General features: G+C 35.6%; 1 protein-coding gene across 2 annotated transcripts in view; it reads left to right on the top strand.

Annotated features, from left to right (window-relative positions):
* GABRG2 (gamma-aminobutyric acid type A receptor subunit gamma2) overlaps positions 1-25,775 on the top strand; it is a 332,400-nt gene extending 306,625 nt beyond the window's left edge. The window contains exons 8-10 of one of the 2 annotated variants that reach the window (XM_077474049.1): positions 10,707-10,912; positions 12,911-12,934; positions 19,002-25,775. In XM_077474049.1, the coding sequence (XP_077330175.1) occupies positions 10,707-10,912; positions 12,911-12,934; positions 19,002-19,277 (506 nt within the window). In that variant the 3' untranslated portion in view covers positions 19,278-25,775. The remainder of the gene's footprint in view (positions 1-10,706; positions 10,913-12,910; positions 12,935-19,001) is intronic. The other variant, XM_077474050.1, reaches the window with a different exon arrangement.
* The last annotated feature ends 1,169 nt before the right edge of the window (positions 25,776-26,944 follow it).

Genomic DNA, 26,944 nt, shown 5'->3' with positions numbered 1-26,944 from the left:
AAGGGCATGGGTCTCCCCAGTCCATTACCAGGTCCTTTGGGTCTAGTATGAATATTATGGGGAACCCCCAAACCAAAAATTAAAAAACAAATTGCGTGGAGTCCCCCAAAGTACATACCAGGCCCTTCAAGTCTGATATGGAAATTAAGGGGAACCATGCGCCAAATTTAAAAAAATGGTAGAGGGGTCCCACCAAAGTCTGACCCCAAAGCACCTTGTCCCCATGTTAATGATAACAAGGGCCTCATCCCCACAACCCTTGCCTGGTGGTTGTGGGGGTATGTGGGCGGGGGACTTATCGTAATCTGGAGGCCCACTTTAACAAGAGGACCCCCTGATCCCGGCCCCCCCTGGTCAATTGTACCCCTACCATTTCACAAAAAAAGTGTCAAAAATTGTAAAAAAAGACAAGAGACAGCTTGGGATAAGTCCTTTATTAAAACATAAAAAAATAAAAATGTCTCACAATGTAAATGCACGCCATCCGATGGACCGAAAAAGAAAAAAAAAGCTGCAACAGTTCCACCTCCATGGGAGGCTCCCACGAGTGACACTTCTGGGTGACAGCTGTTATATAGCTGAGGGCGGGGCCACCCGGTGACGTAAACGTGTGACCCTGCCCCCCTCTCTGATGCCACAAAAAAGGACTTTGTTCGCTTTACAATACGGAGGGAGTGTTTTATGTAATGCAGTGGCCATGTTGACTGCTGTACTTAGGAAGGACCCAAGGACTACGTTAAAACATGATAGGGGAACATATCCAAAGTATATCTAAAGATTTCAAAAATCAGAGCATCTATAAACGTTATGCTACTCACCACAGCAAGGATCTATCAACATTATATTTTTGGGTATCCAAATATAAAAAAATGGAGAGGAAATAATAACATTATAACATTATCAGTCACCAGGGTTGTGGTCACACTTACCTGTAACTTTAGGCAGTTTGTGTGAGAACAACAGGGTAGCACAGCACTCATTTGATGTTAGGTTCCTATTATATGTGGGAACACATTTACAAATGTTAGCAGCGACCCCAAGCCCAAAAGGCATAGCTTATCTATTTACATTTATCTGGATAAGTGGCAGCGAATTAGTACCTTTACAAACATGTGTTTTGTAACAATGCATGATGTGAAATTTAAAACAATATTTGCTGACCCCTCTATAAACTGAAAGCAGGCAGATATACTCAGCCCTACTATACATGCTCTCACAAGCATCCCTTTTGGGCCCTACTGTCAATTCTTCCCTACAAGGTACAAGAAGGGCTGAATGATTGACACAGCAATCACTAACAGGTACAGTGTAACCATTTTGTTACCTAAGGCTGGGTTCACACTGGTACAACAAATGCTCTGACTTTGGGAGCTTATGTCTTCTCTCTCTGTTCTTCTGCCGATGTTGACTCAACACTCTCTCCTGCTCTAATACCGAGTGTGCGGCATGCCATTCTTATATAGGCATGGGATGGGGTCACCGGAGACCACCCCTTATGACGTCACAGCTCATTATGCACATCATAAGTGGTGGGGCCTCCAGATGATGTCACACGATGACCCCGCCCCATGCCAATATAAGTAATGGCACACCCAGCATTAGAGCAGGAGAGAGCATTGAGTCAACATCGAAGAAGAACAGAGGGAGAAGACCCAGCAAAAGAGCGAGAAGGTAATGGAAAAGACCCACCAAAGGCAGAAGACAGCAAACAGAGGGAGAAGAAATGGAGGGGGCTAGAAGACATCAGCGGAGAGCGGAGAAGACCCGGAGAGGAGTCGGAAGAGACCACAGAGCTGCCTAATAAATTACTTTAAAAACATGTGTTCTGTATTTTACATTTTACAAGTATTTTTGACACTTTTTTTAAGTGAATGGGTAGGGGTACAATGTACCCCATACTCATTCACATAGGGTGGGAGTCCAGGATCTGGGGGGCCCCCTTGTTAAATCGCGAAGAGGATTCAGTCGGCGGGAGCCTCCCATGGAGGCGGAGTTGTTGCAGGTTTTTTTTTCTAGGTCCCCTGGCATTGTGATCGAAGATGAGAGGACATCAACTTTTTTTTAATAAAGGACTTGTCCCAAATTGTCTACTGTCATTTTTAACATTTTGGCACTTTTTTGGTGAATGAGTAGGGGTACAATTTTCCCATTCACATGGGGGGGTGGGATCTGGGGGTCCCCTTGTTAAAGGAGGCTTCCAGATTCCGATAAGCCCCCCCCGCGCCCGCAGGCCCCCACAACCACTGGGCAAAGGTTGTGGGGATCAAGCCCTCTTCCCCATCAACCTGGAGCAAGATGTTTTGGGGGGACCCCAAAGCATCCTCCCCATGTTGAGGGCATGTGGCCTGGTGTGGTTCAGGAGGGGAGGTGCTCTCTTTTCCCCCCTCTTCCTGCAGCCTGCCAGGTTGCATGTTCAGATAAGGGTCTGGTATGGATTTTGGGGGACCCCTATGTCATTTTTTTATTTTGGCTCAGGGTTCCCCTTAAAATCCATACCAGACCTGAAGGGCCTGGTATGGATTTTGGGAGGGACTCCTACTTTAAAAAAAAATGGTGCAGGGTTCCCCTTAATATCCATACCAGACCTGAAGGGCTACCATTCCCCGGCCGTGGGGAAGAAAGCTGTCAGCTTTTGAAGTACCAGCCATTGGGAACCCCACTTTCGCATTCTGGAGAGTGTGGACAGCTGGATCAGGTACCTGGGAGTCCAAGGGGAAGCTCATTGGTCATTATAATAAACCGCAGGCTGTGAAGCTGTAGTTCTTCACTTGGCCTCTGTCCTGAGCACCAGCAGGGCACACCCTCCCAGGTACACACTATTTTAAGGAATGCCTTTATTTTATTTTTAAATAATTTTACATTTTAAACCAGAAATGTAACTACTGAAGTAGACACTGATTTGTCATTGACACAATGGTAGGCTTAATGGGTCATTATTAATTTAATGATCCCCTTTGCCATCTATGCTACTGTAATATCAAGTGTTGAAAGTTTGGTGAGTGGAGATGGACTTGTTCTGGCATCTAGGAACACATTTGGAAACATTAGATTTCATACATGGGAAATGTATCAAATGTCATATATAAGCACAGTGACTACCAAAATTAAGCCTACCCTCTACTTCCACCTCTTCATCTTTATCTTCGGTTTCTTTTCAAAACCAAAACTATATCATAACCATCATCTTTTTCCAGTGCTCTCTTTTGGCCAAAAATTCTTAATTTTCTGCTGCAGCAAAGTAACAGTTCCTCTGCAGTGTACAAGCAGTCACCATCAGCACCTGAGCATTACATTTATGAACTTGATGATGGCTTAAGCTGGCCATACACCTATAGATTATCTGCAGATTATCTATGGTTAGATGGAAAAAGTGCAACAGATTTCTCCATGTTCGCTAAACTGTGTGGATGGAGGAATCTCCCACTTTTTCTATAGAAAATCTGCAGATAATCTATAGGTGTATGGCCAGCTTTACTCTCTAAATATCCAGCTGGGTAGTCAGCTCCACATGGAGCAGAATCTTAAACCAAGATCATTAATTTCTTTACTGTCTGTTGGTTTAACTTGAGAACCAATAACCTCCTATATCTCATACCTGTGGTCAGATATGCTGTCATGCTTTCTTAAAGCCTAATAGCCCAAAAGAACAGAAACTATGCACAGGGTTAATTGGTTAAAATTGGAGTGCAAAATCTGGTGCAGCTGTGCATGGTACCTAATCAATTTCTAGCTTCAGTTTGTACAATTAAACTTTAAACAAAAAAAAACCTGGTTCTTGGTTTCTATGCAGAGCTGCACCAGATTTTACACTCTCAACCCCATTGAATCCTTGACATGTATCCATCATTATTTAGAGCAGTGTTCACCTACTCCATTTTTTTAAATGGACAGTAAACTTAGCAACAATGGCAAGAACACAAAAACACCAAAAAATAAAATACTATTCAGTATTCAAAAAAGCTTTGTGCATGGCTAGGAGAGCCCGAAAATAGTTGACTGTCTTAAGAAACAATAGAAAGTGGTCTTACTTAAAGTGGTTCTAAAGGCTAAAAATATTTAACCTTAATGTGTTCCCTGCATTAGGGTAAAAAATAAATAAATAAATAGTATTTGAATTGAGCCCTCACTTTCCAGTATACATGACTGAGTCTTATCTGAAACCAACGGTGTGCCCATCTGTAGTGGATCTCTCCTCTAGCAATTATCTATGCTCGCAGAGGCAGGAGACATTGGGTTTTACTGCTCTCAATCAAATTCTGTGAGCAGAGAGTGGGGATACTGAGCTGCGCTGTGTGTGCCAACAGTCTGGCTCAGGATCATGCTTGCAGATGTGCCCCTCTAAAAGACAACTTACCATGGGTGCACATAAAGAAGAGAAGGAGTCAAGATTGCTAGCAGCAAACCCCCAGAAGAATAGGTTTGGGACACTCTGTGCAAAACCATTGGAAAGAGCAAGTAAGTATAATGTGTTTGTTATTTTAGGAAAGATGCCTTTACAAAAATTTTCTCTATGCATCATATCAACAATCCAGGATTTCTGTACTCTTTATGCCGAGTATCTGGCAACCAATCAGGAATAAATGTAACCAGTTGAATCTCAAAAAATTGAAGGCTAACAAATTGACCTTGTTTGGAGAGTTGGTCTGCCCACAACTTCTTGTGCAGGCTTACGGAACCATAGCTATTTTTAATCAACGGGCTCTGGGATTTTCTGTAAAATGATCTTGCAGTTGCCCCCCCCCCCCCACTTCCTCTTCCCCATGCAATTAATCCTTCTCCATAGTTTCAGGACTCTCCTGCTTTTCCGAGGAGTCCCGTACCACAACTAATGGTATCAGGATGGTAAGCAAGAGGAGATCAAGCATAGTCCTGTGCTTAGTCAGATGGAGTGGAGGGCATTGGAGATATTAGGGGTCCCATAGATGCCTGATGTATTTTTAACGAGTACCCGCCACCTGTCCAATACTATCACATAGGAAGGTTATTCACCCCCTTGTTATAGCAGTAAAGTTAAGCACCCCATCACACTGCACACATGCATATGTATGTAAACATAGTTACATAGTTATTCAGGTTAAAAAAAGACACAAGTCCATCTAATTCAACCAATAAAAGAAAAAAAAATCATGAGAAAGGTGAATAACTCCAGCAAAGTATGATCCAATTTTCTACAACAGGGGAAAAAAATCCTTCCTGATCCCCTGAGGGGCAATCGGATATTCCCTGAATCAACTTTCCCTTTACATGTTAGTACCCAGTTATATAATATAAGGTTGAACAACTGAACAATGAAACAATTGAATTGTGCAACACATATTGGGCTTAACCACACTCACAGAGAGTGAAATAATTTTAGGTTGCTCGCTTACATTTAAACTGATGAGCTGTAAAAATATTTAAAGTGTTCCCTATTGATAATTTGGGCACTGTAATTGTTTGCCATTTTACGAGTTCACATAGTTTTGAGGCCTGACTATAGACAACCTAATATTTTATTTTGTACAAAAGAATTTGATATTATATTGTGTTTGTGTACACAAATTAATTTTACTGTATTTTTTGTGAAAATATATATTTAATAAACCAGTGCAAATATTGTTCTACAAAAAATAAAAATGTCATCTTTCTATTCTATCTCTGCTTTCAGAAAATCTACAGTATAATATTTGGGGGTATTAAGATATGTTGTTGCAATTCTTTTTCTCTGAATGTTATTTTCTTTTATTTATGTATTTATTTATTTATTTTTTTGCATTGATACATGTTCCCAATGGAACAGTTTTCTGGGTTTGATGAACTTCTGGCAAACCGAACTTTGCCCCATATGCTAATCCCTAGAAGGGAAAGTATAAACAGTGCCATTGTCAATTTTTGTGCTTTACCTCATCCTATAACTTACTCACCTTTTTCTTTATGTTTCTTTTCTTCTTTCCTTTTCCTATGGCTCATACACTTTCGTACATTTTGGTATTTTTGCTTGATGCCCATAACTTGATAATTGTGTTACCCCAGCAGAGTTGGAATACTGCTGTCCCAGAACAGTGGTTAAGTGGTTATAACTTGCACCTAGCAGCACTAGTTGGTTCAAATCCCAACCACAGCACTACCTGGCTGGAGATTGTATGGTCTCCCTGTGCCTACATGGGTTTCAGATACACCTGTTTCCTTCCACACTCCAAAGACATGCTGTAAGGTTATATAGAATGTCCTGTGAGCCTCCACTAACAATAATAAACCAATAAATCCTCTCGTGCAAGCGGTAAACATGTCTCATAAACCATGTAAAAGTACAACAATCGCATTAAAATGCTGCACTATCAAAGGTATAAATATAAAGCCTCTGAACAGGTAAAAATATATTCTCTACACTGTGGTAATAATAATGTATAAAATATATGATGAAAAATATAAAAAAAATAACAAGTGCTTAATAGCCAAATAATAAAGTGACAATGTGCATTCATATAGTGAATTTGTATCCTCCACCCCCTGAGGAAGATACGAAATTCCCTTGTATCAACACATGTAGGGGAAGTGGACAGGACGGCATACTTAGCAGATCAGCTGTTAGGAACAATCAGCATACCATCCCGTTACTGGCCGGTTTCAACCATTCATGTTTTGCTTGATGTAGAATGGCGTACTGAAGCGCCTGGATATTGTGAGTATCCTGTGTGGGACCTGTTTATTTTTGATTCAATAAATTGCATAAGCATACTACACTAATTGAGAGCATTTTATAAGTACCTGTGATAAATATAAATGGGAGGTCCAACCATGTACTGAGCCCATGTGTCATGCAAGTTGCATCCCCCACCCTACGCATTCAACGAATAAGTTCATTATGTTCATTATCCACTTATCTACATATGTTCTATAGTAGCTACAATGTGATTTTGTGTATCAATGTCTCAGAACTTTGACTGTACTTGAATAACTCCATTTTAGTCATTGTATCCAGAAATTGCTTTGCAATTTATACAATTTTAATAAAAACTTACTGAAGCAGAACAGTGTTATTCTGTAATAATAAAAATAATAAAACAAGCACTGACAATAATATAGTATGGTGAGGGAAGAGTTTTGTGCCTAACTCACTGTTCGGGCACTTGTAAGAATGTGCATTAGGCAGGTATATTCGTAGTCAAATCATATGGGTAAAAACACCTGAAGCTATGACACTGTTTACATGTACATTTTCTCATTGTGCAAATACAGTACTAACTTTTAGCTAAAAGGCACTTCTCTAGAATCCTAGCTAAGTTGCTGCTTTTGTTGGGTGGCCCTATTCCATGTTGCTTGAAGCTTTGGGAGAATCATCTGTGGTCACAAATCCTTGCTTAAAAGATACCCTATAAACAATATGGAGAGCCCTAGCAATGAAATGGCTCTCCTATTAAACATATGTCAAATTACTTGATCAATTACATTGCAGAGAATGATGTCCCTAACAATTTATCTAAAAATATAGCAAATTTGAAATACATCCTTCTCTACTTTTAGCACCAGTGTGGAAGACAAATGGAAATTCTGCTAGCAACACCACTTTTTAGGAAACTTACATTCTTACTTTATTTGGTCTTGTTTTTAACCCTTTAAGCAAGGGGAATCCATACCTGGAAAACAATATAATCTACACATAACAGTAAAATACATTTGTAATAGTTGAAATATTATACAGCTTATTATAGTTACTACCTTTATGTTATTTCTGTTTATAGCCCTTTAACTGAAAGCCTGTACAGAGATACGGGCAACAGAGCTGCAGCTACTGATCACAGGTGCAATTCTGTGCATGCTGCTGCAAAAAAAAAAAAAAAATGAATGCACATGTGATGCATGATGGTTTATTATATGATTCCTTAAATTTGCTTGTATTGGTGTTACTGCCTAATATGTTACTAAATAAAGACAATTAAATGAAATTAGCTAATGCAAGCACAGCCATAATCCCCAACATTCCTCTTTAACTCATTAACCTTCCTAGCGGTAATTCCGAGTCTGGCTCGGGTTGGGATTTTAATTACATAAGCGGTAACCCCGAGCCAGATTCGGGATCGCATCGCTCGATGCAGGGGAGGACACAGGGAGAGTTACTCACCTTGTCCCCTGGATCCAGCGATGTCCGCCGCGCTGTGTGATCGAGTTGTCCTCCGCTCGATTCACAGTGCCGAATGCCGCCGAGCTCCGTTCCCTGCGACGTTACGACGCACGGGAGCGGAGAACGGCGGCAAATTCAAAAAAGTAAAAACACACAAAACACACACAGCACTGTAATCTTACAGATTACAGTGCTGTATTAAAAAATACACACCCCCTTTGTCCCTAGTGGTCTGTGCAATGCCCTGCATGCCCTTTTATATTATAAATACAGTTTTTTCTGCCTGGAATTTGGAGATTGTCCACAGCAACCAAAACATGTCCCTTTTTCATTTTTTTTTGGATTTGATTACATTATTGAATAATTTTTATTATTCTTTATTATATTATAAACTTTATCATACCCGGGATGTCCGCTAGACTCTGGTTTGAAGAGATTTCAGAGCGTTATTCCTAAGAATTACAGGACTACAAAATAAAAGCCAGATTTCCATGCAAAATAATTGTACCGCTTTCAGCACCTTATTCCAGACTGAATCATACCGCCAGGGAGGTTAATCAAAATCAAACATGTCTTAATTTATTTTATTTTTTAAAGACCAAGAATAAAGCATAACATCGTATTTAAGGTAACATGTGCCCAGGCTATACACTATAAGGTATTTATATATTCTAAAAAAAAAAAAAAACATAAAAGGGCTTTAAAACAAATCATCACTCACTTCTATAGCTTCATGCTTTGTGGAGAAATTAATTTAGAAAATTTCCAGACAAGGCACTGACACTGAAGTAACAGCTCATTTTGCTTTACTCAGAGCAGAAACTTGGAAGCCTGCAAGTCTGTAACATGAACAGTTTTTTTAAGCTATTAGAAACCAACTAACACACAAACTCGATCTCATCGTACACACAATTATAGAGATCAGTGATAGCATGTTTTGGAGCTTTTTTACTGTTTCTTACGAATATTTAAAAACATGGCTTGGGCACAGGTGCATTATAATTAAGTGACCTATTTACACTAAAAACCTTTACTTGAATGAATTTGTTTTTTAATGAACTGTTAACCCTATATATTCTTACACCTCTAAAGTGTGTGTGGATACCTTAGATACATAATATAATGTGGAACCCGTGTGCACCTGTGCATCCTAATTTTAGTTATGTATTTTGTAGGTGTTTTTGCAGATTCAATATCTGAATGGGTTTTTATGTACTTTTAAATGACTTTCAATTTACATTTCTTCATCTACTGTTTTAATTACATTACATCAATACAAGGTGTATGATGAGCCCCCATTTATGACAAAATATATTGGTGGTAAAGGGTTTGCAATAAGGAGACATCATATGTTTTCATAGGATGTCTAATATGTGTGCTAAAATTCAAGATTTGGGTTACAGAGACCCTGATGTCTCTCTCTACTGACACCAAACTGAGCATGAACTTTCACAGCAAAAAAAAAGACTGGTGTACATGAAACTCAAGTTCAGTGAACTCCTCACTCACCATGCTAAGTTAGGATGCAGGAAAATACAGTATAATAGACAATAGCAGAGGAGACCATACGCATGATGGAATTGGACCTGGCACAGGAGATGAGATTTTGAGCTTACAGAAGTGATTAGCTCTAAACGCTCAAAGCATTTTTGTAATTTCCACAATGGCCACAGATGTAAAAAAATCTGTGCTTTATTAAATAGTAGAAGAATCAGTGTCATCTGTAAAATGCTATCCTTTTTAATGACTACATATAGAAATACAACTGTAACAGGCTGTACTTTATTTAACCCTGCGTTGTGATTACTACCTAAGAGAGAAAAAGTAATGGCACATGGAATATACTTTTCTCAGTGAAAAGGTTACTGCTCATTATACCCGTATGACCTGCACACATGTGCATGAAGCCACTCTCAGGGAAGGTTGAAGGTCTTTGTATCCAGCTAACATTTAAGATATGTAAAATTTATGTGAACATGCATTAATGCAGCAGGCTTAATTAGAGTCCAATATAGATAGGTTCATTAGACTTTGTTGAAAGGCATTTTATTAGTAAACTAGTATTAACACAGTGTTTTTTTTTAAGTAAAACTAGAGGGAGCAAAATCTGGTGCAGCTCTACATAGATGCCAGTCAGCTTGAATGTGTTTTTGTCAAAGCTTAATTGAACAAGCTGAAGTTGAAAGCTGCGACACTGTACTGGATTTGAAATGCTCCAGTTGTAGTAAATCTCCCCCAGTCTGCTTGCATACCTAATGGATAACAAAAGTAGGCAATCTATAAATAGTCTAATACCACTGCGAGAAACATTGTTTTCTCAAACTGGTGCCATTCTGATCCACAAAAATGTACATCATAGATAAGGTAATGATTTCACATGCATTGCACCTGCTATATCCAAAAATCTGTGAATCTATGTGTTTCTCCACCCATACACACATGAATACAAATAAAGGCTCATGTCTAATACAAAACTAGTAAAATATAAATGTTTTCCTTGTTATCTAGCTATTGTTTTTATGTCTAGGTTACCCACAACATCTTAAAAACCACAGTAACCGATTTTTTTTTTGTGTTTTTAAATGGCATCTACTTTTTCAAACAGGTATTACAACTGTGCTCACAATGACTACTCTAAGTACTATTGCCCGGAAATCTCTCCCAAAAGTCTCTTATGTGACAGCAATGGACCTTTTTGTCTCAGTGTGCTTCATCTTTGTATTCTCTGCCTTGGTGGAATATGGAACCCTCCATTATTTTGTTAGTAACAGGAAGCCAAGCAAGGACAAAGAGAAAAAGAAGAAAAATCCAGTAAGTATTTTGGGAGAATTTGTATTAATATTATTATTATTTGCATCCATATTATACAACCCTATATAGCTTATTTTTAATTAAAAAAAAATGAGCATTAACCCGTGAATATAATTTGCCGACCAGGCAGACCACTGAAAAACATTTTTATGAGATTAAACCTACTTATTGTTCTCATAATAAGTTTAGTTTGGATTTGCTCATGCCATAACCATTTCAAACCAAGATCATGCCATTGCAGTCTCTTAAAATTGGTAGCCAGCTTTCATAAGCTTTTTGTTAATTTACAAGCATAAAATGCCAGGGAGACAATACCTATGTTTTGTATCAAACTGTAGTGGAAATGGTGGTACTAATATATACAGTAATAAGTTATATATATATATATATATATATATATATATATATATATATATATATATATATATATATATATACACATACATACACACATATGCACATACACAATTATCTTATTCAGTTTAAAATTTGATGGTTAAACAGTTTTGGCCAAAAGTTCTGTTTTTGATTTAAAGAGTTTTATATTATTATAATATGCATTTTGTTTTAAATACATTTTGTTATTTTCAAAGTTTACAGTTAAAATTAAATATAATATTTTACTACCAGTTCTACTAAGAACTAAAACAAATGATTGCAACACTCTGCTTCAACATTTTGACATTTCTAGAAATGTTTAGCCATCTTAAAAATGTAAAAAGAACATGTTGTAATACTCCCTGGGTGGCACCTGAGGATCTGCACTTCATGTCCTCACTCCCCTGCTTGAATGATACTACTAGCCATTCTTGGTTACCACATTTTTGATGTATGGTGTACTATTTACCTTGTTCTCCTTTTTTCTGTAAAATATGGAAAATACCCTAAATAAACAGTTTAAAAAAAGGAACCTGTTTAAATATATAAAATGCTGACTATTCAGCTTTATTTCTTAGTGAGCCACTGAAAAATATGCAGATTTTGATGTCAGATGAATTGAGTTGTATAATTGTTCTACGTTTCTGTATAGCCTACTCATACGCACATAGTCAAAGACAGTCACCATACAGAGGGGGTATTAGAATGATACTGGGTACATTTCTCTTATGACAAGTTCTGTTTAAATGATGAATTTACTATAACCAAGAAAAATCATCTTTTAAAAAATGAATATTAAAGGCAAATACATTTAACTTAAGTGATGGTGTAAAAGTAAATTTCCAAGATGCATACATTTCGGTAGATGGTAAGACTACTGAAGGTTTTTATATACCTGACGTGATGGGCATTTGTTACAAATGATCCAACAACAGCAACATGTTTTATGCCTCATTCTTGTTTTAGTGACAGTGGCTGAGAGGCTTTTGAAAACTCTTCTGTCCCAAGACAGTTGCTTCAATTGGTCCCGACACATGCATTTTTAAATACCTAATTAATTAATACATGGGTATTTTTAGAACCACCTTTTTAGGACCCTAGAATCTGTTTATGTCTAGGTTCCCCCATAATTGATGCCTGTAACTGCTGGCAGCCTCTTGTATTTTGTTTCACAAATGTATGTTAGTAAGAGGCATTGAAGCACAATACATAGCATTCATTAACAGAACTTGTTCCTTTTCAGAAATGTCATTGATGTTGTATTATGTATATCTAAGATGCAGATGTTGCTTAGTAAAGTTATTTAAGTCACAACATCTGTTGACAAACCTGGGAGCATTATGAAGCAAAATTAAATCCTGGGACTCTAATTTCTTAGTTTAATGATATAGTGATAATTTTTGCAAAGTTTCGAGTACTTTAAGTTTAAGCATTTTTTAACCTACAAATTCTGATTATTTAGAAACACCTTTTAATCTTATTTGTATTTTAGTTACATTGTTTTATCAGTTGAGCAATGTGTTTTGATAATGCTTCAAAGGTTTTTTCTTTAATTTAAAATTTTCTTTCATTATTTTACTCCTAAATCCTGATTTTCCTTTCTTATCTGTACAACAAAAGCTTCTCTGGATGTTTTCATTCAAGGTATAATGTTTCTGGAATGGAAATTCACTGCATGTGTCTGCTGAATTAAACTATAAAAGCCTAATTTATGATTGGCTTTAATTTTATTTTGTTTAAGCAAACACAGTATGGAAAGAATGAAAAAAAACAATAAGGTTAATAAGTTGATTCAGCAGCATTTACACACTTCACAGTTGAGAAACAATGTTATTTAATGGTACTTGTCATCTTTTATTGGTTAAAGGACACAAAAAGTATCATCCCATTTCACTGCTCCACATAAGTATGCATTTAAAAGAATGATGCAAAACTGTAAGCCTTTGTTCTGTCATTTGCAGAATTTTTGTCACATGTTGAATATTAGTTTTAGAACTATTCATATCTGTGGCATTATTGCGGATGACAGCTTGTTATCACTAGAGCTGCAGTACACCTTGTACATTACCTTCATTTTCTCTAATGTCTTCATAACCCATATGGGCGAATTCTGAGAACCAGAGAGGAATAATAACATTATTTAAAATTTTTGCAAGTTTTTTTTTTTTTAAAGTAATCAACTTTGACTTTGTTTTTGTAAAAACAAAATATATTTATTCTAATATACTCTGGATGTAATAGTATGTAAATTTAAAGCCAGACTTTTTTTCTGCTTTGTCAGCAATTTTAAATTAAAAGGAATGTTAGCTCTAACAAAATATGAAAAAACTTTATTCGCCCATATTTTGCAGTATCACTATAGTATAGAGTTGGAGAAATAGCATTTATTTATTTTGAAAATGTATGCAATGAAATAAATTGTGATTTTATTTTTAATTTATGCCTGCTTTGCAATTCAATTCCAGCTTATTAAAAAGATAATCTTAGTTTTTTGTATATACACACAAACTGTTGGCACATTTACCTACTTATTAATATATTGCAGGTTGTATCATTTATACTGATTCTAATAAGTTGAAAAAAAAAACATTTCTCTTACCAGATGTGTAGTTACTGGCTAAGCCTATAAAATTAACACTAGAGTCTTTCTTGATGAATATTGTTCTCCCCTGACCCCTCTGTGTACTCACCAAGTTAAGGATGCTGTCACGTGATGAAACACAGGGAACACGCAAAGAAACTGCTGTTGCTTCAATGAGCAACTTTGGCATCTCACACATTGGCAGATTTATATGCGTGTATATTTGCTCCAATCATATGAAAAACATCTGCACATGTTTAGATATTCGAAGCAAATATAAATTTACTTTCCAGGTGATTTGAGTGAATATTCACACACTGTATTAAGTGAAGATAGTTAAGTCCTTTCGTACATCAGCCTCATTCAATCAGTACCCTCAACTTGATGAGTTCACAATTAGTATATGTAGAAAAGGAGTCAACATGGGCCCTGTATCAGCTGTGCCTGCTTCAACTCCTATTCCACTGTTTTTACACATTTGGTTATTGCTTAAAACATTGATATACTTAGCCTGATTTACTTAAATGTATGAACAAAGCATATCCCTCTATAGTGTGTACTTGCCTCAGTTAGGAACACTAAGGGGGTTATGTACAAAAGGAAAATCCACTTTGCACTGAAAGTGCACTTGGAAGTGCTGTCGCTCTAAATCTAAGGGGTAGATCTGAAATGAGTGGAACCTCTGCTGATTTTATAATCCAATCATGTGCAAGCTAAAATGCTATTTTTTATTTTCCTTGCATTTCTCCCTCTGATCTACAGTGATTTTACTTCCAAGTGCACTTTCAGTGTACTTTCAAGTGCATTTTCCTTTAGTAAATAATCCCCACAGGTGTCATTTCTGACTGCTGCTGAATTCCTCTGCTATCTTTACGAGTTACCTTTTTACAAGTTTTTCTGGTACCAAGAGAAAAATGGTGCTCGGTTCCTGTGATCTGTGTGGGGTGGGTGTGTCCCTTCCCTCCAATCAGAAATCAGAGCACTCCTCACTGAGATCTGCAGAGTGTAATTTCAGCTCACCGTCCCCTGTATTCTCAATTCTCAGACAAACTGTATAAATTCAGCACATTGAACAGCTATAGAGAAAAGAATACCACAGAATAACAGGTACAACTTATGTAGGAGGATTTGTTTCATCTCTGTGTATCACCTAAGGCCAGTCATTTCATTGGGAATATGTAATGGTTTACAACCATTTTAAAAGGAAAGATTACTGTCATCGACAGTGAGCAATGTTTTGTCTTCCTTGCTGGCAAAACAATGCTTATTTACTTGGGCATTCATGTGTATGGGTAAAAATGGCTATGATTAGTGGACAGTCTCTATGACTATACTTAAACAAATGACAATATATCTTTATTTCCAACACAATAATTCCATTTGAGTATTCAAATTGTAATATTTTGAATATAATTGACCGATTTCAAATACACATCAAAACAATTTGCAAATAAAAAATACATTATATCTGAACCCTACACAAGAGCCCCTCTTGTTTGCTCCTTTTTGGTCATTTAAAAATATGTTTGAAAGTTGTATCTGTTTGCAAAGAAACCTATTGGTCCTGCCAAAAATACAGTAAGTGCATAGATTTTTGTGCATGCCACAATGTTGTCTCAAACAGTGTTATGAGTGTTATGGAGTTGAGGAGGGGGCAGTGTTTAGCAATCTTGTTCTACAGTGACAACACTGGTCCGCCATAGATGCAATACAGTGCTTTAAGTGTTTTCACTCTAGGACAGAAAGTGTGTTACTGGCAGGATCACCAAGTGAAGAAAAGAAAAAAAAAACCTTAAAAAAATAAAAATAAAAATAATGCAGCCACCACCTCTAAGGACTGGTAAGCTACAATATATTACAATTGTGTTCTTTGATTTAGATACACTTTAACAATATTTTGTAAACATGTATCATTTAAATACTCATATATAATACACAAAATATGAAGTTGTACACTTGTATAGTAAAATACTTAATTTGAACATTACCTCATTGATTCTAAGGACAAACGCTTTGTAAACTACATGTACACATGTTTGCACATATTTGTTACTATTTACAATATATACTATTTGGCAAAAAGTTTTTCTAATTTATCAAAGAACACTGGAATACTGGCTGTGCTGCATGACTCAGGGACCATGTTAGCTGTTGCTATCTCCTCTGGGTGTTTATTAATCTGCATACATGTGGAAAATTGTGGAATAATGCTTACTAATACAATATGTGATCCATACATAATATATATACATAGTTAATGTTTTACACTATTTCACAAAAAAAAAAAATATTTCTTTAGAAATTAAATCTTCTCTTTTCTGACCACACAAGCATATTGTAAACTGCAAAAACAAAAAAAAAGGTAGATTTTAAATATAAACAATCATACAAAACATAAATATATATTATGTGCAAAATAATGTATCACAACATATATAAAAATAAATATATACATTGATGTAATAGGTAGAGTTGTGAAACACATACACCTAAATTAATTGGAGTATTTTGATGTGTACAGGCTTACCCCACTTTTAAGTACACAATGGGGTTTATTTACTAAAGTTGGAAAGTGCAAAAAAATCAGGCTCACTTCTACATAGAAACCAATGATCTTCTAACCCCAGCTTGTTCAATTAAGCTTTGGTAATACAACCTGGAAACTCATTCGTTTTTATGCAGAAGTGAGCCTGATTTTGTACTTTGCAGCTTTAGTAAATAAACCCCATTGTGTACTTAAAAGTGGGGTATGTCTGTATTTCAGTTTAAGAATAGAAAGTATACCTACCCATGTTGATGGATAAATAATTAGCAGTAATTAGTAAAAAAAAAAAAAACAATTAAAATGTTAAAAAATAATAATAATAATAGTTATCGTGAAGATATGTAATTTTGCATGCACATACTGTAGAACCATACCACTCCAGGCAGTAATTCACTAATCTAGGGAAAGCTTTTTTTAAATTTCTCTTCACAAAATGTGTTTGCATTTGGCTAAGTAAAAACGGAACTACTTTAACTTACCCCCATATGTTTCCATGTGCAGATCATGTTCAGTTTTACTAAATTGGCATGAATTATCCTTGCTGTATCACCTGCAATTAATGGATGAGGGTGTTTTTGAGCCTGGCAAATTAAGTTTATTTTCTTCATCTCTAGAGTTTTCTGAATATTCTACAGTAGCTAATAGTATTGGTTAGCTGAAATAAAGAACAAATGAATTGTTATAATGTTGTGACATAATAGTTTGGGCAAATGTTGCAGCACTTCTGTTTAAGAGCCGGTTCACACAGCGGGCGATGCGAGGCGACACGACTAGCCTCGCCTCGCTCTCGCAAGTCGCCCCCGTTCTGTACAATGGAACCGTTCTGAGAGGAGCGACTCGAGTCGCTCCGACTCAAAAAAAGGTTCCTGTACTACTTTTGGGCGACCTCGGGGCGACTTGCATTGACTTCTATACAGAAGTCATCTGCAAGTTGACGCTGAGGTCGCGGCAGGTTGCGGCGAGGCAAGTCGGAGTCGCCTCGCCTCGCCTGCAGTGTGAACCGGCCCTAATGTTGAGGCAAGCTAACAAAAATGGTGTTTCTAATATGGAGAAACATGAATTTAAGAATTGATTATGGTGCAAATACAGTATATATAAATTATCTTCTTATACAGGAATACCCCGCTTTTAAGTACATAATGAGGTTTATTTACTAAAGCTGGAAAGTGCAAAATCAGGCTCACTTCTGCATAGAAACTAATGAGTTTCCAGGTTTTATTACCAAAGCTTAATTGAACAAGCTGGGGTTAGAAGCTCATTGGTATCTATGCAGAGGTGAGCCTGATTTTGCACTTTCCAACTTTAGTAAATAAACCCCATTGTGTACTTAAAAGTGGGGTAAGCCTGTATCATCTTCCTAAAGTTAACACATGTTCAGATGGCTTCAGGACAATTACTGTGACATTCTTCAACTTCCTCAGCTAAAATTAACATTTTGGACCATACTTTTTTCAGGAAATAGTGGAACAAGCAAACACATACAGTTGACCACAAAGGGGCATAAAGGAATATTTTGCGTGGTTTTACTCACTGCGCTATAATGAAGAATAAGCCTTTTATTTTTTTGGATCTGCAATTACCTTCTGTTTTCAGAAGACTTTTCTGTGTTTACAGGAAATAATATTAGAGTGTGGAAATAGTTATTATGACATTGCAATGTGCCTTTACATATAGAAATAAGTTAAAAATCCAATAGAATGAATCCTGCCTGTAGCATATTGCTGCTCCAATGTGTAATCTAACCATTGTTACATTAATCATTTTGATTCACCAATTAATCGTTTCCCCTGTACCCTCACTGGAATGTGTTTACATTAAGAACATGCTCATAGCTTAAAGAAACTTCAGCTGATAGTCAAGCAAAACAAGACTACACACTATGGAGTTGATATACTAAATGCCGTAAAGGATGTGCATTTTGCAAGGAAATGTTCCTGTATCTTAATGAATGTGGAGAAAATTGACTTGCAAAGAATATCACTATCAAGGAAAATAAAAAAATTGAATTTTTGCTTTCACATTATTCAATTATATTATGTGCATTTAATAATAATTATTATTTATGTGCATTTAATAATAATTTCCTTGCATATATTTCGGTATTTTTTGCAAAGTGAAACTTCACCACATTCACCAAGCTCTTGGGAACATTTTCTTGCAAAGTGAATCACCCAGTTGCCATTAGTAAAACAACTGTTATCTGTATGAAAAAAAAAATAGGCTCATTTTTATATGCACTTTTTGCACCTTCATGCAATGTTTTTGTTTTACAAAAGCTATGAAACACTTTGTAAAAACAATGGTGAGAGCAATTTATGTGAATGGAACACAGTACAAAGTCCTAGACTTTTGTTGTGCAAATTTTTGAAACTATTTTACAAGGTTTTGATATATTCTGTTCTTTTGCACTTCTGTCTAATTTGTGTTAATAAGGAATTAATAATAACCTTAAAAATTGTACTTTTAGGTATTGTAGATGATGATAATTATTATTATTATAGATGATGATAATTTTATATATTTTTAAATAATATATAGTATAGCGTGATAACAATTGTGTATGTTTTTTTTCAATTATATAATAGGCACCTACTATTGATATTCGTCCACGATCTGCAACAATTCAAATGAATAATGCCACACATCTTCAAGAACGGGATGAAGAATATGGGTATGAGTGTCTCGATGGAAAAGATTGTGCCAGCTTCTTCTGCTGTTTTGAGGATTGCCGAACTGGTGCTTGGCGACATGGAAGGATACACATACGTTTTGCCAAACTTGACTCCTACTCCCGAATTTTCTTCCCAACTGCTTTCTGTTTGTTCAATTTGGTCTATTGGGTATCCTACCTTTACCTTTAAAAATAAACAGTGGAATCTCCCATGGAAACATGCACGGCAATGCAGGCCTTATAAAGCATAAATCATTTCATTTATGGAGTAATTTGGTTGGTGTATTGCACCAATGCAAATTGTATCCATTCCTTTAATTCATGGAGTGCCATAATTCAGTATTACTCATGAAATCTGAAATGGTGGATTATTTTGACAACTGAGCTGGTTAATTCCCAAACTCTGTATTCATGTTATAGGGACTGATAATGATTCTTAAAAAGGATGAGCATAACAAAAGAGTGTATGGAAATATGTTATGGTGCCATACCATCAGATTAAATTGCTATGTAAATATTTCATTGCATTTCAGTAATGGATATATTATTGACACAAATTTACTGGAATATAGCTGGAAACTCTTTTTATAACAGTACTGACATCTCACCAGTTGGAGAGCACATGTAAAATTATGTAAATATTTTATTTACCCTTTAGTGCATAGGTCAATGCATGCATCCACTGGGGCCAATATACAGCAAATATACTATACCATACAGTGTCCTGTCTCCTAATCCTATATATCTACCTGTAAGATTTTAGGTAATAGATAGTCTGACTTTATCTTAATCGCTCATCCATAGACCTTTGTTTTCATGCATGAAAAAAATTATTTACAGTGCACTTTCCTGGGTACCATTACATATGCCTTAAGGACATCAATGTAAAGCAATTTGCTTTTCTGTAACCCTACTCTTTCAGTATTTTAAACCACCTGCCAAATGGGAAGAGCCAGGCCACAGAAATGTTTATTACAATTATTTCTAAAATATATTTTTATTTAATAGCTAATAACCTTAGGAAAAAATACTGGTGTGTTATAGTAAGCAGTTGATTGTTAAAGAAAAAAGTTTTATTTTCTAAGATAACTATTTCCATAAATATTTAGTTAAAATTTTGATTTATTTATACAAGTTTAGATGTATTTCAGATTTTAAAACATTTGAAAAAATGTTTAGTCTTTCTAAAACTGATATTTAAATTTAAATGTATGTGTTGGGATAAAGATAACTGACCAGTTTATATATTTTGTGAACTCCATTTTGTAGATTTTGTCAGAATCCGAATTTTCAACTGACTCAGCTGCTAGTATGCATTCAAGTGTCAAGTAACAGTTTTGAAAGGATTAAACATTTTAAGCTACACTACTATTACACTTTACAAACAGATCTAAATAGTTCAGATAAATACAGCACCAGAAAGCCCTCTCATTTCACACAATTGCTTTATATACCTTGATATTCTGTGTGAGCTTGGATTATGTCCCCAAAGCCAGCTAAAAACATAAAAAATTGAGTGATGGCAAAAAAAATACATGGTACATTGCTTCTGCCCTGCCACATGATGCAAACATTCGTACAGCATCATAGAACTAGAAATATAACTGCAACCATGCAAGTCAGAAAAAAAAAAAAGAGATTAAAAAAGCTGATGGCAAAAATCCATATTCATTTTTTTCAATCACGTACGAGCCAAATGGACAGATTACAAGCTTAAAATAACATGCAATCACTGTAACAGTCCTCACTAAATCATAAAAAGGCTTTTAAGCCAACATTTCCTTCACTTGCAGGATTCAGGCATAAAATCATCCTGCCTAGTTATTTTTTTCCATTTATAGTCTATTAAACAAAAAGTTTTACAAATCATGATTTATAAAAAAATATATATATTTGAACAATGCAGATAACTAGGTTAGTTCATATACCTTCAAATTAAATACAACACGCAAAAACCAAATGAAGGTATTTAACATACAAATTTGCATTTGTTTGAAACAGCAGCAGGAAAATATTTGATTAATTTCAATATTAGGGCATTGTAGACCTAAATAAAAACTGCTTACATTTTTTTTGGGGGGCAAACAAACCTGCCCCCCACAGAAGACAGATGGTAGAGCGATCAGGGCCCCCGTGGGAGACGGGTGACAATGATCAGTGTCATCCCCTGTGAGGTACGGATGGTGGCAATCAGTAACCCCCCTGCGTGGAAGACAGATGGCGGCTATCAGTGGCCCTATCTTAGGAGGCCGATGCTGCTCCTCTCTCCAGGGAAGAGCCAGAGCTTCTCCTCCCAGCTGAATAGGAAGAGGGTCTTCACTCTCAAGACCCGATTTTCTGGGAGTCCTAAGACTCCCTGGCCCATTTACTGATTGGCCAGGTGGAGACTCAGGAAGACAATAGCGAATATTGATTTAAGTGCTCTGCACCCTGAGCCCACCCTTTTTTGAAGCCAATTAGAGTCTCAGTCTCTAATCATGTGCTATAAAAAAATAAAAATAAAACCCTACTGAAATTCATACATCTGGCACCCTGCATGTAGATTAGGGGCTGGGCCAATGGATTAGGGCAGTGGCGCCCCTGCACTCCTAATGGAGGGGCCACCACTGACATAAGTTTTATGCTAGGTTCACATATATACAGGTATGGGGATGTGTGTAAATTGCAAGCATTCCCACACCTGCAGGCAAACCACACTGCTATTTAGCAGGCATGTGGTGCTGCCATTCATTTTTAATGGCACCCCTATGCATCTGAAATTGCAAGATGCAGGTAGCATTTTCCTGCATTTCCCACAGGTACAGCAGCCCATTAAAATGAATAGCCATCTGTGTCTGGACAAAGCTGAGCTGCGCTAATTGCATAGGGTAGAGCCTTGCGTTAATCCAGTCTGCATTCAAGATATACTGTACTTGGAAACAATAATATTTTTTGAGGGGACTTTTCAGGTGCTACAATGATGACATTTAATTTATAAAACAACTAATTTTATTGTTACAAAACAATGGTGAAAGATTAATCAACAATGACTAATTAAAAATGTTATGCAATAAGGAAAGATTCAGTATGTGTTTCGGTCCAGAATCAAATTGTAAAATTGCTGCTTAAACATACCTATAGCCCACCATATGCCTATATACTGTTTTTTTTTTTTTTTTTTTCTTGATCACTTGCTCAACAAGCAGCCATTCAATACTTTTCTATTTTTATACACCTTGGTGGTGGATGTTTTTTTTTAACTCTAACCCTATTATATTTTGGGATTTTTGTGCATCTTGTGTCCTGCTTTTTAGCCACTAAACTGAAATAAGTTTCCCTAATTTCAAGCATATTATTGTAATTTATACAATTTAACATGTTTTGTATAGAAAATTGAAAAATTATATGTATTTCAAATTGTTGGCAGTAGCATAAAAATGGTTACATTTTGGAAATAAAAAGCTAAATTTAAGGAAGTGCCAATGTCATAGCCAAATCACTATAATATACAGAGGGATATACAGTTAGTTATAGGAGGAATTAATATTCACACATTAATCTTTATGCAAAGCACTACACACAACATTAGTATGTTTATAACATTCTGAGAAAGAAGGTTGTACTTTAACTTTTTCAAGCGTTATTATTATTTGACATTTGTTTAGCAGTTTATATAGATGTATATGCATGATTCTTTTTTGTAACATTGTCTATTTGCAGGAATGCCTGCTGAGGATTAATCTGTGCCAAGTTTTGCAAATATCAGTTATAATATATCTACATTTTTATCACAGACTTACATCTATTTTTTTTTTATTCACTGATTATTATTGATACTTACATTTATACAAATTATCTACAGGCAAGAAATATAATTTTTTTTTAAATTATTTCAAGAGCCCTACAAACTGATATGGATGCACCTAAACTAATTCAAAACTGTCTATCAATTTTGCCAAACAAATTGTCCACAATGTAATTTGTAGGCATTGATAAACTTGTCATTCAGCCTTCTACTGCTTTGGAACCTTCTGTGTATTAATGAAGACTAATAATAGCTATGTATTTTCAGGAACAAAACTAGCTACTGAACGCTGTGCAAGCTGATCGAAATGTGGACACATCCTTATCTAACAATGGCAATCAGCTCAGCTTTTGGTAGTTTTAAATTGCAGCAAAAAGTCATCTGAATTTAAATTTAAAATAAATACAGAATAAACAGGTGAATATGACCTGATTTCGCATACTGTATATTTACTCAAGATTTCATTTAATGATCATGATCAATGAGCAATACTTGGTTAGTAATGCTTTATTTCACTTTCTTCACTTTTGAGCTCAACAAAGAGACTAGTAAAAGATGTGTTGTTTTTACTCTGTGTAAAACATACATTGTTACATTATTTAAGCACTGATGCTCTTTTTCTGAGGTCTATCATTGGTATTGAAAAAAAAATCTACATAATAATTAAACTTAAAGCAGTAATAAAATCCAAAACCAAAAATTTAATATATTGCAGCTTACCAAAATTAGATATGGTGGCTGCATTCATTTTCCCCCTGTATTTATCTGATGATCTGCCCAGTAACACACCTCCTGCATTACAGTGCCCCTACTCTGGATGAAAGAGAACAGGGGGCACCTTCGGGTAGCAGAGTTGTCAGTCTGAGGGGGAAGTGGGGTGTACTAGCAGATTTAAATACACTAAGAAATTGAAGCCAAACTCTGTCTTAGACTTCATAAGCAGTTTTAGCAAACCTTTCATTTTCCTTTTTGGATAAAGGCTTTACATAAATATTAAAATTGTGTTAATTGTAAGCACCCCTGCTGGTGTTAAATGGTTTGTCTCATCTCTATAATTGATATATTCTGCTAGAGCTTCTTATTATGAAAAACAACAGTCTTTCTGACTGGATCAGCTGGTAAAATTAGAAGAAAGAAAGCCCCTAAAATAAATGCAGCCATCACATCAAAGAAATGGTAAGCCGCCGTATAACACATGTTTACTTTTTTGTTTAATACCACTCTAATGAGCTTAGTTTAGCCATTACCATGCTGGATAAACTAACTACTGAAATTTAAGCTAATCAACAGGTGGTAAAGGCCATTTTGTACTAAATGTAGGTCCTATTTATTGTTATAACCTGACAAGGACTATAATTTGATTATATAAAATAACAGAAGCCTAACAGACTCCATCAGATAGTTCACCAGTCTATATGGACAATTAGAAATTCAAAGACGTTGGTATGTCTGTCACTCTCATTAACCTGAAAGTTTAATCTATTAAGAAACAAGATTTATTGAAAAAATAATGTCTATCTATCTATCTATCTATCTATCTATCTATCTATCTATCTATCTATCTATCTATCTATCTATCTATCTATCTATCTCTATCGATCAGAACATATTCATTAGAACTGATATTTCAGTGGGTGAATCTCTGTTTTATTTTTACCACCAAAAACCTGCATATGCCTCATTTCTTCTAAATGCACCTAGGTTTTTTCTTACCTTCACTTTGTGCTCTTTCTTCTTCTACTTGTGTTATTCTTCAATATGCACACTCTCCAATATGGACACAAACTGCAACAAAACACGTCTTTTTCAGTACAGGTTCTATTAAACAGGCGGCTAGCTTACTGAACTCTGAAAAGTTAATCACTTTTTCAGAGGGTGGTATAGCAGTGGCTAACAGGAATTCAGGAGGCCCTACTGCTGCCTCCTGCTGCATGTTTTTACTGTCCCCTGGCCACCCATGTAAGAGAACCCTAAAATTGGGAAGGGTTGGAATTACAGTCAGGTTATAGGGTTATAGTTACTGCATGTGTCCTGGTGACTACTCCACTCCTTTCTTATCCTGCTGTAATGGGCTGCCACATGGACACAAAGTTACATAAAGTCTGTAACAGCATCATGGACAGCAGTAACACTTTAAAAACTTTGGCTGGATTTAAGCTTGAAGAGTAAAGTTAATTTATTTTTATTTATTTTTTATGCTGGGGCGTGTAGTATGTTGGTTAGTTTAGCATAGCTGACTATTTTGCCATTATGTACTATGCATGCACACAATTATTACAGAAAACCATCTTGGGTAAAATGTTATACCTTTGTCACAGTGCACTAAGTCTAGATTTGAATAGCTATTACTCATTCACACCTACCTGTTAAAATTATATTACTAGGATTTATCTCCTGATTCAAGCAAAGTGCACTATACTGGAAGTAATTTTCAAATGTTTCATGGTGCAATATAAAAATTAATTAGGTAATATATTATTTTTAATGAAATATTTCTTTTCAGCATGTGGCTCAGAAACAAGGTGAAATTTGATGGACTTTTATGCATATGGACTCTTTGCTTTGTGACCAGAAATGCTAATGAAGTTGTGCAGGGATGCCTACTACTGTTATAAATATGTTAGATTATTCTATACTAATATTCCTGGGATTGTCTAAAGCTTTGCTTGTCTTTTGCAGAGCGTAATGCTTGTGCAGGGCATAATGCCTTTAAAAATGTGTACCAATACAATTTCTCTGATTTTTTTGACAAATAAATTGATCAAAAGATCAGAGAGCACTTGCAATGTAAAAACTTTCGTTTTTTCATTCCCATACAAGATATTTTTGTCCTGATCAAAGTCCTTTGTAAATAAACATATTCAGTGTTCAAGAAAAAAATAATAAATATTGAGGTGGTTATGACTTTCATTTTTATAAAGCAATGTTCAAGACAGCATTGTGTATCTGTAGATGTTTTTGTCAGTGTAAGTTCTGTGTTCAATGTGATATGTAATACTTTTCAGTGTAAAAGAGCAATATTATCAAATGCTGCTTTTTGTTGGAAAGCAAATGTAAACAGATTCATAAATTTATTACATTCTGTGACCCTATACTAAATGTCCACCATGTATATGGTAAGGCTGAAATATGCATCAATTTGTTTAGTTTTAGTAGTAGTCTGTTAGCTATGAATACTGTGTAAATTTATTTCTTAATTTCAACATTAGCGTTTAAAAAAAAATCATACTTATAGATCATAGTTTTCATAGCATCATTTAAAAAAAAAAAAAAAAAGCAAAAAGAGCACAATTTGGTATTCAAAACGTATAACAGTTATTGTTTACAAATACAGGCTTGTTTTTATAAGCATAGCCAATGTTAAATGTGTAGTATGGCAGGCTGAAGTACTGAAGTTACTGGGTTATGCTACACATTGTACATCATCATTTTGCACTACCTAAATAAATAAGCCAAATACTGTTTATGGGTTATATTTAAGGGCAGTCACCACATACAACAAATACAATAGAGCTCCTTGGAAAATCTGGAGATACATATATTACAGGCTTAACCCACTTTTAAGTAAACAATGGGGTTTATTTACTAAAGTTGGAAAATGCTAAATCAGGCTCACTTCTGCATAGAAACCAATGAGCTTCTAACCTCAGCTTGTTCAATTAAGCTTTGGTAATAAAACCTGGAAACTCATTAGTTTCTATGCAGAACTGATTTTGCACTTTCCAGCTTTAGTAAATAAACCCCATTGTGTACTTAAAAGTGGGGTATGCCTGTAAAGTGTTCAGTTCTGTTCTGAAATTTAAATAATCAACATTGTATTTACCTTTACTGAAAATCAGGGTATAACTTTCGGCACATAATCATTCATTACTGGTTGAACAGTGGCAGACTGTAGACTCCTTTTGAAAGAACTGAAATATGAATTTTTCTGACAACACTTCTCATAAAGTTTAAAAAAGTTAAAAACAATTGATTTTTTTTTTTTTACTAAGGTTCTGTTTATGTGCCTGCAAACCAGGGTGAACAACCAAGTGTTCTCTCACACACATAGGATGGTTGCAGAGATTCATACT

This window comes from Lithobates pipiens, unplaced genomic scaffold (genome assembly GCF_037356315.1).
Source record: "Lithobates pipiens isolate NorthernLeopardFrog02 unplaced genomic scaffold, aLitPip1_a1.2 Scaffold_8, whole genome shotgun sequence".
In the NCBI taxonomy this organism is placed as follows: Eukaryota; Metazoa; Chordata; class Amphibia; order Anura; family Ranidae; genus Lithobates; species Lithobates pipiens.
The sequence above is the reverse complement of the archived record's forward strand: the minus strand, read 5'-3'. Positions and strand labels throughout refer to the sequence as shown.